This window comes from Miniopterus natalensis, chromosome X (genome assembly GCF_054644295.1).
Source record: "Miniopterus natalensis isolate mMinNat1 chromosome X, mMinNat1.hap1, whole genome shotgun sequence".
NCBI classification, from domain to species: Eukaryota; Metazoa; Chordata; class Mammalia; order Chiroptera; family Miniopteridae; genus Miniopterus; species Miniopterus natalensis.
In genome coordinates, this window is record NC_142103.1 from 58,286,389 (window position 1) to 58,299,948 (window position 13,560).

Here is a 13,560-nt window from a genome sequence, read left to right on the forward strand (position 1 = left end):
TCACTCTCTTTCACTAGTCTCCCTTTCTCCAGTTCCTTTCCAGTTGTTCCTCTGTTCTAACTAGGTCTTAGATCTCTCAGGTATCCCCAAGCACAACTGGTCCCAATTGGTGGACCCCAGGATTAAATCGATTGCTGACCCTTGGCAACTTTCCCTTCATGACCTTAGGCAAGTCAGGTCCTTTTTCTCCTGTAATCTCTGGTTTGCACAATGAGGGGGTTGGACTACATAATCCTTTCCAGCTTCCACATTCCATGTAAATAATTTTTTTTAAAAAAGAACACTTACTTGGCCAATAACATGCAGTCTCTGCCATTTTAGCTAACAGACATACATTCATTTTGTAAATGCTCATTTGATGTAATCTTCCAAAGAACAATAATACATTTATAAAACGATCAACATGGAGTCCATATTTTAAAAACTATCACTTTATCAAAGAAAATTCAGAGCCCAACACGGAATGCTTGATAGTCCCTCTGGACCTGTTTCCAAGGGTCCATTTTTGAATGAGAAAAAAACGAACACCCCAACTTTTGCATGTTGGGAACCTGCTGAATTTACCAAACCAAAGAAAGAAGAAATATTGGGGTAGCAGAGCTTTAACAGTAGTGGCTCAACTAAATCCTGAGAGAAGAAAGGCTTTGTGGAGCAAGTAGTAGAGAGACCTAACGTAAGATAGCACCTCAACATACTTTATACACTCTCAGAAATAGCATTAGAGAGCAATGAACACTGCAGGAATCCTTTTACCCTGGACAACTTGTAGCTCTGTATGGAAACCAGTTACATTCCCCCAACAAAATTCACAAAAATATGTAGTTACCAGTTTCCAACATCCTACCACCAGACAAATTCACAGTATTGTTTCCATGTGCCCAACATCAGAGAGCAAAACCGAAAGAAACAATTCAATTTCTCCTACACACACACACACACACACGCAAGAGAAACCATTTTCTTTGCAGAATCTACATTATCAAAGTTGTGGGCATGAAATGGATAAATACTGGTTGCTAATAAAAATCAGATGGTTAGCTCTAAGAAGCCAACATCAAACACAGAAATCATAAAAACAATAACTCTAAGGTGTGTTTCTTGTCTTTAAGCTGAACACCAAACATGGAGAGGAATGACTCAGAGTATCCATCTGCATCTCTCTTTCCCATTACCTCAGACCAACCAGCTCTCCTGTTAGTTACCTCCCTACACTACTGTCCGGATCAAAAAAGGCTAGTGCAGAAGGTGGCAGGACCCTCTCTTCTTTCCATTCAGGCTCTTGGCTGGAACCAGAGTGGAGGGAGGGTGGAAAGGACAAAGGTAGGCGCTTTAGATCCCTTACGGCTTGGCGACAGGGCTCCCAGCCTCTCCCTTTCTCATCACGGAACCGGCGCACCTGCCTAGGAGAGGTCCCTTCCTCCAGTAACTGGCCCATGGAGCCTAGGTGTTCAAAGAGCCCGAGCGCTGTAGCCCTAAGGGACAAAGACCGGGCTAACAAAGAGGAGGGGGAGGCTAAAGAAGTTGATGCAAACAAAAGCGGGTGGGGGGGGGGGGCTGAAAAGGCCAAGCCCATCTCGGGTGCTCGCAGAGGTAGTCGGGTTTGTTGCATTCAAGAGTGTGGGGGAGGAGCGCTTTAGAAAATTCCTCTGAGGTTAAGGATTAGGGAGCTGCTATGGGAGGGCCGAGGCCCTGGGGCGCGAAGGGGGCAGAGCTGGTGGGCTGGGAGAGGTGATGGCAAAGAGATGCCGCAGACGGGGCCCAGGGACTGGAGAGGGACCCCCAGGAGGGGAGCCAAGCTGTGCCTGTAGGGGCTGGGGGAGAGCGCAGAGTGGGGGCGCAGTGTTGGAAAAGAGAATCTGAGAACAGAACCGTAGAGAGGCTCAGGCGGACAGAGAGGGGGCCTGACCCCTCGTCCGCCCCACCTCACCTGGCGCGGGTCCGAGTCCAGGTCTAATGAGGAGAAAGCGCCAGCTCCGGCCGCCCCTCCGTCCCGCGCGGGAGACCACGGACACAAAGCGGGGCGCGCTGGAGGAGGGGAGGAGGGAGGAGGGGGGAGGGGGACGGCAGGGAGGAGGAGGAGACGCCTGAGGCGCGCGAGGGGGGGCAAGGATGGGCGCCCGCCGCTTGGGTCAGGGGGAGGGGCGTAGGGCTGGAAGCCACGCTTGGCCAGCCAATGGCCACCCCGCCGGCCGGCTGGCTCAGGCGCGCCGGCCTGCAGCTCACCTCGGCACCTGGGCCTCCGCTGCTCCCAGCCAATCAAAGGCCTTCATTTGCATAACCGGCCCCACCCTCTAGCCCCAGCCAGAAGACTGCTCACGGAGAACACAAAGGCGGCCCCTAGTAGGAGGAAGGGGTCCACTTCCGACTCCCTAATCCGTGGGTTTGGCATCACCTTTTAGGCGCGTTTATGGGTTTTTCATGATAACCCTGATATGGGGAGAGAAATGGTAGGGGGTCATAGAGCTTTGGCCCAAGATGTCTTAAGACGTCGGATCTCTTCTCTCTGAGGTCCTTCTAACCAAGCTATCCTCCAGTTCCAAGGCGTCTTCGCCTCTGAACCCTGCGCGCCCCGTTCCTCCCCCTCCCTTTTTTCCAGCCGCCCCAATCTCTGTGCTTCCTCCTGTATGCTGCTTCCCACTACTGGCCGCCTGCTGTACTGCAGCCCTGATCTGCAAGCTCTGAGCACAGCCTTGATAGATGCTCCTGACTTGCCCAAACCTACCCCTGTCCAGAAGGAAACCGAGAGAGTAAGCCGTTACTGCACTAGGGTAGAAAAGACCTGGTCTAGTGGCTTTGATACCTATGATGGCAAAAAGCTGACACTTAGCACAAGTGTATACTCCTCAAATTATCTTGCCCCGCCTCCCTTCTCCTACCTTCAGGTCTGTACTGGGCCACAATGGTGACTGACTGGCCAGCCCGTTTCAGAGCAGCCGCAGCCTGCTCATGGGTTGCATTCCTCAGGTTGACACCATTCACCTGTTGAAATAGAGGAGCTATGAGCCACCCTAAAAGCAAGAAAGGGAGTCTTCTGTCATAGCAGTTAGGAAAGGGAGATGGGTAGCCCATCCCTAAGCCTACTCAGACGCCTTTTTCAATATCCCATCCTTGCTCCTAAGAGAAGACCTAAAGGATATGGCATCTCTAGCGTAGTAATTATCTTTATGGGTCAAATGTCAACCAGGGTTAAGATAAAAAAGACATTGATTTCCTCCTCAAGGATAAGTCTCGTCTCCATCCCTGTCCCTCACTAAGGACATCCATAAAGAAAATATAAGTTTTCTTCAGCTCTTAGCCCTTCTCCCATCTCAAGAAGCATTCCTTAGAGAAAGCAGGATCTCCTCTCCTCACTTTTTAGACTGGCACAGCTCCCATCCTCCCACCTCGCCTTTGTCTCCTCACCGATAAGATCCGGTCTCCCCTGCGCAGCTCTCCACTCAGGTCAGCTGGGCCTCCCGCCAGGATGAAGGAGACAAAAATGCCTTCTCCATCCTCTCCTCCCACGATGTTGAAGCCCAGGCCTGTGGAGCCCTTGTGCAGGATGATCTTGCGAGGCTCTCTGGTGGGAAAGCAGTAGAAGGGTCAGGACAAGGTAGATATTAACTGGTGTCTCTATGAGAGCCAGCCTGGAACAAGTCCCACATCACTGCAGAAGGACTTGGGTCCCTGTTCCTCCCTTTCTCTCCTGGAACCTGCTTGGCTGCTGTTTTCTGCTAGGTGCCAAGTTTCAGTTCCTCTTTCCTCTTCCCTCCCTTATTCCTGAGGGCCTGGAGTCAGCTCCCCAGTGGACAGTCCCCTACTCTCTCAGGTCATCAAAGACCTAGCCTGGACTGTGAAGACCATAGTTCAGAGACCACTCACTGGTCCTCTTCCTCCCCAGATTCTCCTATCCTACCAGCTGATGTGATGGAGCCCAGGCCACAGAAGGGGAGCCGGTTAGGGGCAGTGGAATCACCCTGGAGTTGATTGCACTCTCCATCCACAAAACGTGCATACTTACTTTCCACATGCCCCTCTGCTGTCTCAAAATTCCACCCCCCACTATGACCTTCCCCAACAATAGATGTAGTCACCAACTACTATACACCCTTGCTAGGTGATGTGGGAGACAGAGATAAAGAACTCCCAGGTCCCCCAAAGGGGTGTAGGAGCCTAACTGAAGAAAGGGAACAAATACATGAAAACCTGGACTACCACTAACCACGTGTAAAAATTCCTCAATAAATGGTCACAGTGTCATCAGGTGAGGGCAAAAGCCACTCGGGTATATCCATACACCCGGACTCCCAGCACACTTTCCTGGCCTACCACCTTCACTTGAAGCATCTTTCATCAGAGGAGCCCCAAGTCCAAGACTCCTTTCTTGTTCCAGGTCTGGCCCGAGGCTTCCTCCCTGAGTCCCGGATGCTCTTGCTCGAAGCCCTCCTTTCCTCCTACCTGGCGTCCCCTCCAGGTCGTAGGGAGCGGAGCGGCCAGGCCCACCTCTGCGAAGCCCTCCTCCAGGCCGAGGCCGAGGCCGAGGCCGAGCCCAAGCCCTGGGCCAAGCCCGAGCCCGAGAACTTGCGCGCCCTCTCCATGGCCCCTGCGGCTCTCCCCCACACCCCGTCCGCCTATACTTTCAGGCCCCACTGCAGCCAACCCAGCAGCCTACCAGGCCCCACCCCACGGCAAACCTGTCCCCCGGAACCCAAGCCTGCTCAACCAGTTCCACCGAGGCCGCCGCCAGAGTGGGGCGGAGCTGCTCCCTATGAAGCCACCAGGCCGGCCAGCCTCCCTGAAGCCTCCCAACCCCACTGGCTGTAAGGCTTTCTTCTCTGATTCGGAATGATTGCAGCAGAGGGGGCGGCTACTGTCTCGGGGCAGGAACCCCCGCAGCCTCCACCTCCTCAGCCCCCAAAATACTCCACCCCACCCTTTCTCCGCACTTCGGCTCCGGGCCACACACTTGGCACTCCCCCTGATGGTAGAACTTGTCCCTGCATCCTCTTCTGTCCCTTCCTAGAGCCCCAAGGGCAGAGAGAGGGCCTCAGACCCCAAAGATGGGAGAGATGAGGGCCTTGTCCTCTTCTTTGCCATACTACACTAAGCCTGTGGCCAGCCAGAAACGGGTTCCTCTCCTCCCCACCCCTACATAGGGGGTGGGGGTCTCACCTGGTGAAGTCCTCCTCAGCCAGCATGTGCCTCGGGATAGGAGAGTAGCGGGCAGGGGGAACCTGAGGAGGAGCAGGGTAGCTGACCTTGCTCTCCACAGCCCCAAGATAACCCAGGCTGGAATTATGGCTTATGTGGTTGTCAGCCAAGGCAGTAAAAGCTGGAATCAAGAAAGGGAGAAAAAATTTCAGAGACCACTCCACGTAGGTACCTTCCTCCCCTCCCCAAGGACTGTCCCTCACAGCCCACCTCAAATGCACCTCAGCACCAAGGGGTGCTGATTCCTCTGGCCTCTCTGCCCCACTCCACCCCCAGGGTTCCTCCTCCACAGTCCCTTTCTGAATCCTGGGCTCACTCCTGTGAGTCTTAGAAAGAGCTGAAGTCAAGGCAGTCTACAAAGAAAGGCATGACTGGAGGTGTAACTAATAATAATCCCTCACATCTCTATAGCCTAATACAGTTTTCCAAGGGCTTTCTCATCCATGATCTCATTTGATCCTTGCAGCAGGCCTGTGAAGAAGGCAGCACATATATCATTAGCTCCTTTTTGCCAAAGAGGAAACTAAAGACAGGTGAAAGGGACTTGTCCAAGGGCACCAGCTATAAGGTTTGGACTCAGTTCTCCTGAGCACAAGTCCTCTGTTCTCTCTATCTTAACAAGGAATATGAACTTCTTCCCCTCCAGAAACCAGGGGCAGGGGCTTCAGCCCAGGGACAGGGCAGATGGGTACGTACTGCTGGCGTAGTCAGGGGGTGCGTACATGTCGTTGAGGTGAAGGCTGCCTGGCTTGGCCACCTTCAGATAGACCATATCAGAGGTGTTCTTCAGTGAGGCCACAGCTTCTTCATGCCTCACATCTTGCAGATTGGTGTTGTTCACCTAGAAGAGAAGAAGCCTTCAGGCTAGCACTTGCAATAAGGAAGGGCCTCTTTGGGACCCCTGAGAGGGGCCCTTCACTGAAATTCAACAGTGCTCTCACAGAGGCCCAAGGATAGTGCTGTGAGGAGCAGAGAGGCCTGAGATAGAGGTAGGGCAGAAAAGGGACTCCCGGCCATGAAAAGTAGGGCCTTGGTATCTAATACACCCAACTCTGATGATGCTCTTGAAATTCCCCACAATGCTTAGTCCCTGAGTGAGGCTCAGGTGGACTGAGAGGCTGCTAGAGCTCTACCTTCCCACCCTACCATTTGGGCATCCCTGTTAAGACTGTCTCACCGCCAGCAGCCGGTCTCCAATCTGTAGGCGGCCATCCTTCTGAGCAGCACCTCCCTCAATGATCTTGGTGATGTAGATGCTGTTGTCTCCTGGGATGTGCTGGTTGCCAATGCCCCCAGCAATGCTGAAACCCAGGCCTGAGTGGGAACCAGCAGGGAGTGGGAGAGGGCCACAGGAGAAGTTAGAGTGCTCAGTCAATCCTAAACCCAACCCCACCCCCAGCCAACACTCTTGCCCCATGGGAGGTCCCCCCAGGGATCCCAAATACTAGGCTGCCATCCCCAGGTCAATAGGGGTGAAACATGAGGTCAAGAAACAAGGGTGTGAGCTGAAATGGGGAGTCAGGCAAGGAGTAAGGCTAATTTCCCTTCCATTTCCTACAGAGCCAACCAGGGACCTCTGGCCAGAGCACAGGAACCCAGAGGGCCGCACCTTTGGGCCCTTTGAGCAGGTTGACCTCCATGATGGTCTCGGGTGGGGGCTGTCGCCTCCGCACCACCAACCGCACCACAGGGCCTGCCTCCTTCAGCGCCTCCACAGCTCGGCTGTGCACCACCTCTGACACGTCCACCTCATTCACCCGCAGCACACAGTCATTCACCCTGTGGGGGAAGCCCAAGAGGCATGACACTGCGCCACCGCCCCTCCACCCCCTCTCCCACCTCATTCGGCTCCCCTCCCCTGCCCTCCACTCCTCCTCCTTCCTTTCCCTCTCCTCTCAGATTGAATGGAAGGGTCATCCTGCCAGGTGCCCTCCTCCCCTCATCTTCATCCTGCCCCTGTTACCCCCAGCCCTGTTTCCAGGCCACCTCACCCCAGCCTCCCGTCCATGGCAGCTGCTCCACCAGGAATGATCTTGGTAATGAAGATGCCAGGGTCATCAGGGACATGGGGGTTGTCAATGCCACCTGCAATGCTGAAGCCCAGGCCAGAATTGCCCTGCATAAAGGAGTGGAGGGGCACAGTCTGCTTACTAAGAGGGCACAAGAGAGGATTCCTGCCCCCCCCCCCCCCCCACTTCCGCCTATCTCCCAGAACAGGTACTCCAGGCCTCAGAAGGGGCCAAGGCAGACCAGGGCACATTTGTCAAAAACCAGGTGGCTTCCCAGCCTGTGCTGATCATCTTTGGCCTAGAGGCCTCAGCAAAGCCACCCCCTCCCCAGTTCCCCAGGCTTCAGCAAGGTCAATTAATATTTGTTAGTTGATTGATTGATGCAGTGATGCGGCCTCTGAGAGTCGCTGTTTCCCCATCTTCTCAATGCAGGTCACTCTCTGAGTCTTAAGACTGAGGTTCAAGGTCTTCCCCTCTCCTGGCTCAATCCCTCCCCTTCCCTTTCATCCCATCCAACTGGCAGACTCACCCGCTCAAGCACTATCTCCTCATACTTGAACATGCCATCGCTGCCATTTACCTAGGGAAGACACAGTCAGTTCCCTAAGTGCCTCCTGTACCATCCCAGCCAGATGCTCCCTGGTCAACCTGCTCCTCCCCACTCCCCACAGAATAGGAGAGCTCAAATAGACCCCAGACATGTATCCGCCACAGATGGGGATAGGCTGACCCTGAGGAGTCCAACTCCTCCTCTTGCTTCCAGCCATATCAGGCCAAACCCAGCTGCTCATTTAGCTCAGATCAATGGTCTGGGACTGAGCTAACCAGTGGTGCACTCAAGGAGAGGCTGGGCTCCGGGGTCTTGTGTTTCACTAGGAGGTGTGCAGCTCTGGCCTGGGGGGGATGGCAGAAATGGAACATGGCAGATAAACCACACCATGCTTAGCATCCACGGGGGTCCCCAGGACCCGGACAGGGATCTGCTTGCCTTCTGAACCACAGCTCTCCATGGTGGGGATCACGGACTCCCACCATGTGAGAGGTAGAAAGACAGCAGATACCATCTTGTCCAACCTCCCTCATGTGACAGACGGTGACACTAAGGCCCAGAGTGGACAAAGGTTGTGCCTAAGGGCACACTGAGAGTTAGTGGCAGAGCAGGGGCTAGAACCTGGATTTCCAGGTGCCCTTTGGATTAAAGCAAGCTGCCAAGGCCACTGATGTTTTGGCCACTCATACCTTTCCCTAGCAGAGCTCATGGGAAAAAGGAAACTTGTCCCCTTCAGAGTACCTCTTGAACCCTCATTCTACATCTCTTTCTGTGTCCCCAGGAGCCCAGTTCTACATGGGTAGAAGAAGTTAAAGTCCTAATCCATTTTCTACCAAGGGGTGTTTAATCCTGAATCCTTTGTGTTTCCAAGCAGAAAGGGCCAGGGTAGGACCCAGCTGGGAGTCTGAGGCAAAGCCAGGGGTGGGACAGGAGCAGAATGGACAAAATTCCCCTTGAGGCAGAAGCTGATGACCAGGGACCAACTGGCAGCAGAGTCCATGGCCTTCAACATGCAATAGCCATGGGAGGAGATACAAGAGAAGGGGACAGAAACACAGGGTTGGTCTGATCAGCCCACAGAAGTGGCCTCCCAAATAGGACATCCTTGTGACCATTGTCAAGTGAAAATGTGATTCTGGATAGACAAGTAGAACCTGCTTTCTGGCTCCCACTCTCATCATCCCCCTAAGTGGAAAAGCCCTCTTGCCTGTCTCCCCAGGTAACCTGGCACTCCTTCCCCATCTTTCTCTGGCTGTGTTGCCTCTTGCCTTACTGCTGGTCTCCTCCTCTGAAGAGGGGAACTGGGAGCCCAGGGTTGGGGCTCCTCCACATGCCCAGTTCTGTTTCTCCCTCCCACATTCACCCCACACAGCTTTGGCTTTGAGAAGCAGAGAGGAGGAGATGGGGAGAGGGATGGCTAGTCATGCCTCCACCTTTTCTGGGCCTAGCCCCAAGACTTTATGCCTTACAGAGCTAGGAGTTGGTGGGAGGACTCCAGCTGCAGCCCCACTCTGGTCCCTGATCCCAGGAGAAACTGATGGCTCTTCAGAGTCCCCAAACCAACACAGCTGCCTGGAGTACCATGCGACAGAAATGCAGGGAAAAAGGAAACCTGTGCAGCTCTTGCATGCATCTGGGGTACCATGTGATAAGCCATGCTTCAAGCACAGCTCCAGTGAGATCCAGAGGATCGGGCTTCCACCCTCCCACTGCCCCCTTCAAGGACCCTGTTCCCAAAGCCAGAAGCCACCCAGGGATCAGTCCCGGCAAAGAAATCTTGGCCAACTGTCCCAGCCTTGGAACTGTCACCCATCTCCCAGTTGAGCAGGACGTACATAAGAGAATGTTTGCAAGGGGAGGGCCCCTGGATAGAGAGGAAAAGGAGAGAAGTGGACTCGCTGGAGAAGGCAAGGGGTGAAGGCAAGAGACACAGGAAACAGTAAGTGTGAACAGGCAAAAGGCCAGAACCGAGGACTCCTCTCCCGAGGAAGTCCCCACCTTTGCTTCTGAATGAGAGCTCATCCTATCCCCAGAGGTGGCCAGAATGGTCACTAGCTTGGGGCAGTCAGCACCTGCTCTCAACAGCAAAACCTCCTCCTCTCTCCCTACCCTGGGGGCTGCAGACCCGAATAACCAGACAGGCCCTCCGCCATGTGTACCAGGGACCTGTCTCTGCCGGCCCAGCCTCCATTTTGCTGCTTCTCCCACAGATGCTCCTTCCATTTTCTAAGCTAGCAGTTTAGGCTGGGAGTGAAAGCCGGAGTTGTGCCTGGCACCCAGGGGTTCCCAAGCTGTGCCAAGTCAGGCCTGGGGGGCCAAGTTCTCCCACATCTGGGGGTACCCAAGGGGGCATGCCCCACTGGGGCCAGTTCCTGCACCAGGGCAGCTGCCTCGTGCCTGGCTTCAGGCATCATGCCTGTTCTGGAGCGAGGAAGCTTGCTTTAGCCGCCCCCCCCCCCCCCCCCCCCCCCCCCCGCACACACACTTCAGAGCTGCTTGGACAAAAGAGTCAGTCCTTCTCAGCATCCTCTCAGCCTTGCTTGGGACGTGTTTCTCTCTTCCTCCCCCTCCCTTCCCTTGCCTGTCAAGTGCCTCTTGCCAGGGATACCACACACACACACACACACACACACACGTGTGTGCACACACTTGCAGCCACATGGTCACACACATATACATGTAGCCACATACACGGGCAAACACAGCCATCCCTGCAGCCTCATCTACAGAAACACCTCCACGGTCAGAGAGACATTCTCACACGTCCATGTGCACATTCACACACAAAGGGACTGGGACGGAGAGGGACTCATGGCATCGAGGGATGAAGCTCAGCGAGCTGGGCACATGGGTTCTACATAGATTCACAGGAGCTCCATTGCCTTTCTCCACACACCTCAACATACACACACACACATGTCCCCCCTACGCAGAGCACCATGCCCCCTCCTCCCCTCCAGTGGAGACACACACCACACACAGCCCCCGCAGAACCTCCCGCCCCTGCCAGACACAGAGATACTGCTGAACCCCCGCACTGAGACAAACCCAATTCCCCCACACAGGAAAATGTGCCCCTCTGCCATACCTTCACCTCCTGACACACACAGCTCCTCCCAATTTCCCCCTCCAAATGGAGACCCCCAAACAGACACACACAGTGAAGCACACATTCCCCACTGCCTCTCCTGACCCAGCTGCAACATGAAGGCTTAGGGTCCACTGGCTTAGAGCCCCAGGAACCCCTGCTGCACCCCAGGCCTCTTAGCCCCCACTCTCTAACCCCCCCAACCCCCCGCCCTTGCCCCACCGCCCTCCACCCCCACTGGTCCATACCTGTTCATACCAGTCCCGGTTGGTACAGGTGCACTCAGGCCACCAATTGGGGCCACTGCCGTTGAGTTTGGGGGTGCTCTTGCCCGGTACTGGCTTAGGGGGTACTGGCCCCACATCTCGGCCGGTGGGGATGAGCTTGGCCTTGGTGCGTGGGGTGGGGGTGGCCCCCGCCTGCGAAGGCAGGGTCTGCGAGCTGTATCCCCCATACGCCGTGCTGCCTCCATTTCCCCCACCTGGCCCATAGGGGTCGGGTACCTGCCAGTCCCCGTAGCCCGGAGGCTCTAGGCGCCGCAAGGCGGCCAGGCGGGTCACCTCGTAGCACTCGGGGCACTTACAGCAGTGCTGGTGCTTGTGCATGGCACTGCCCCCCCCGGCCCGGACCCCCCAGCCAACACCGGTTTCCACGCCGCCACCGCCGCCGCCACCGCCGCCGGGTTCCCGGGCACAATCACACTGCTCGGACCAGGAAGGGGGGGGCACCCGTGGGGGTGCCCGGGCGGAGCGGGGCCTGGGGCCAGGCGGGCGTCCCGGGGCCTCTGCCCCCACGCTGCCCCGCACCCACGGCTCCCCCTCCAGCACTGGCGGCTCCGTGTCGCCCGTCGTGGCTCCTGGGCCTAGGCCCAGTGGCAAAGAAGAAGTGGGTGCCTGGGCAGAGGCTGGGTGATGCGAGGACCGCTCCTGCACTGGTCCCCAGGATGGATCTGAGTGGAGTCTAGAGCATCTCTCCCTGGCTCCCTTCTCAGTTGATTCCAGCCAATCAGCGTGCAGAGTCAGGCAGCAGCAGCAGCAGCAGCAGCAGCAGCGGCAGCGGCAGCGGCGGCGGCAGCGGCGGCGGCGGCGGCGGCGGCGGCGGCGGCAGCGGCGGCGGCGGCGGCGGCGGCGGCGGCGGCGGCCGAGGCGGCGGCGGCAGGAATGCTAAACAGCGGCTCCTTAAAGGAACAGGCAGTGGCGTCCCCAGGCTCAGCCCCAGCTCCCCAGATTTCTGGGGTACCGCCAACCCTAGGGCAAGGGCAGAGGACTTGGGCCATGTGTGAGCTCAGCCCCCAGTCTCGTGCCCCCATATCCCAAATTTCAGCTCATCCTCTGCCCACTCCACCCCACCCAACAGGGAGTTGCAGAAAGATGCTCAATGGGTCCCCGGGCTTGCTCTTTACCATGAGTAAAGACTTGCAGCAGCAGAACGGACTGAAGTGATGCTGGGGAAGTGCTCTCCTGACAGGGGATCAGGGCAGAGGGCAGCTTATGTGGTGGCTTTCCTGTCAGTGCTTCCTCCTCAGGACTTGTTCTCTCAACCTCTAGGCCCTGAAACGCCAGCAACCTTCCACTTGACCTGTTTGCATTACCAGCGAGGGATTTAAGCCTAGGACAGGAGGAAAAGAAAGCTCTAAGTTCTTGTCCCTGGCCCACAGACTCCTCTCGTGTCTGCCACCCAACTTCCGTATGTTTATGATGGGGGAAAGAGAGCTTCAGGGTGCCAAGAGGAGAGAGCCCAGGGCAGGAAGAAAAGCAAGAAGAGATCTGAAGTAAGAGAACACATTTTGGGTGTCTGAAGAACTTGGGAATCTCCGTAGCCTCTCCTGGTCAGCCTGCTGGGGAATGGAAGTAGGATCATTAGCTACCAATTACTGAGAACTTTACAAAGTCCTAAGTGTTTCACATGCAAACAAAAACCTGACCAAGGTTATTATTATCTTAATTTCACCAATGAGAAACTGAGGTACAGGTAGGTACCACAGTTGGAAGTGACAGAATGAGAATGCAAAACCTAGCCATTTGCCTCCAGAATCCTTGCTCTGAACTACTACAGTACAACAGGTCTATTCTAAGTTCTTCTGCAGAACTTAGATCCCAGTTCAACAGATATTCATTGCACACCAGCTCTGTGCAAGACATTGGCCTAGGACCCAGGAATACAGAAATTCATTTTTGATTCAGAAAATATTCATTGGGCACCTGCCATGTGCCAGACATTGTTCTGGGATTTAAGGATAAAGCAGAAAAAGGAACAAAACACAACAAACCCCTGTCCTTGGGGAGCTTACATTCTAGTGAGAGGACACAGACAAAAATTAGCAGAATAAATAAATGAATTATATACTCTATAGAATGATAAGTGCTGTGGAAAAAAAAAAAAAGTAGAGCAGAGAAAGGGAGATTGGGAGTGCTAGGAGAGGATACCGAGTTATAATAATTTTTCTTAGAGTTTTTTACCCTAATGTGTTTTTTAAAAATATGTTTTTATTGATTTCAGAGAGAGGAAGGGAGAGGGAGCGAAAGAAACATTGACGACAGAGAAACATCAATCCACTGCCTCCTGCATGCCCCCCGCTGGGGATTGAGCCCACAACCCCTGCATGTGCCCTGAGCAAGAATCGAACCAGAGACCTCCTGGTGCAGGGGATGATGCTCAACCAATTGAGCCACACTGGCCAGGATACCCCCACATTTTTAATATGAAAAATTTTATTTATTATT

The 13,560-nt window shown here is 54.9% G+C and overlaps 1 protein-coding gene across 6 annotated transcripts in view; it reads right to left on the minus strand.

Moving 5' to 3' along the window:
• DLG3 (discs large MAGUK scaffold protein 3) overlaps nt 1-11,442 on the minus strand; it is a 50,968-nt gene extending 39,526 nt beyond the window's left edge. For 3 of the 6 annotated variants that reach the window (XM_016207428.2, XM_087829472.1, XM_087829473.1), the window contains exons 1-9: nt 11,086-11,442; nt 7,729-7,779; nt 7,182-7,306; nt 6,800-6,969; nt 6,368-6,504; nt 5,887-6,031; nt 5,152-5,311; nt 3,403-3,559; nt 2,877-2,979 (exon numbers count right to left, since the gene is read on the minus strand). In XM_016207428.2, coding sequence (XP_016062914.2) covers nt 2,877-2,979; nt 3,403-3,559; nt 5,152-5,311; nt 5,887-6,031; nt 6,368-6,504; nt 6,800-6,969; nt 7,182-7,306; nt 7,729-7,779; nt 11,086-11,442 — 1,405 coding nt within the window. Of the gene's footprint in view, nt 1-1,927; nt 2,040-2,876; nt 2,980-3,402; nt 3,560-4,437; nt 4,578-5,151; nt 5,312-5,886; nt 6,032-6,367; nt 6,505-6,799; nt 6,970-7,181; nt 7,307-7,728; nt 7,780-11,085 lie in introns of those variants that run through there. The other 3 variants (XM_087829474.1, XM_016207429.2, XM_087829475.1) reach the window with 3 other exon arrangements.
• Between the last annotated feature and the right edge of the window lie 2,118 nt (nt 11,443-13,560).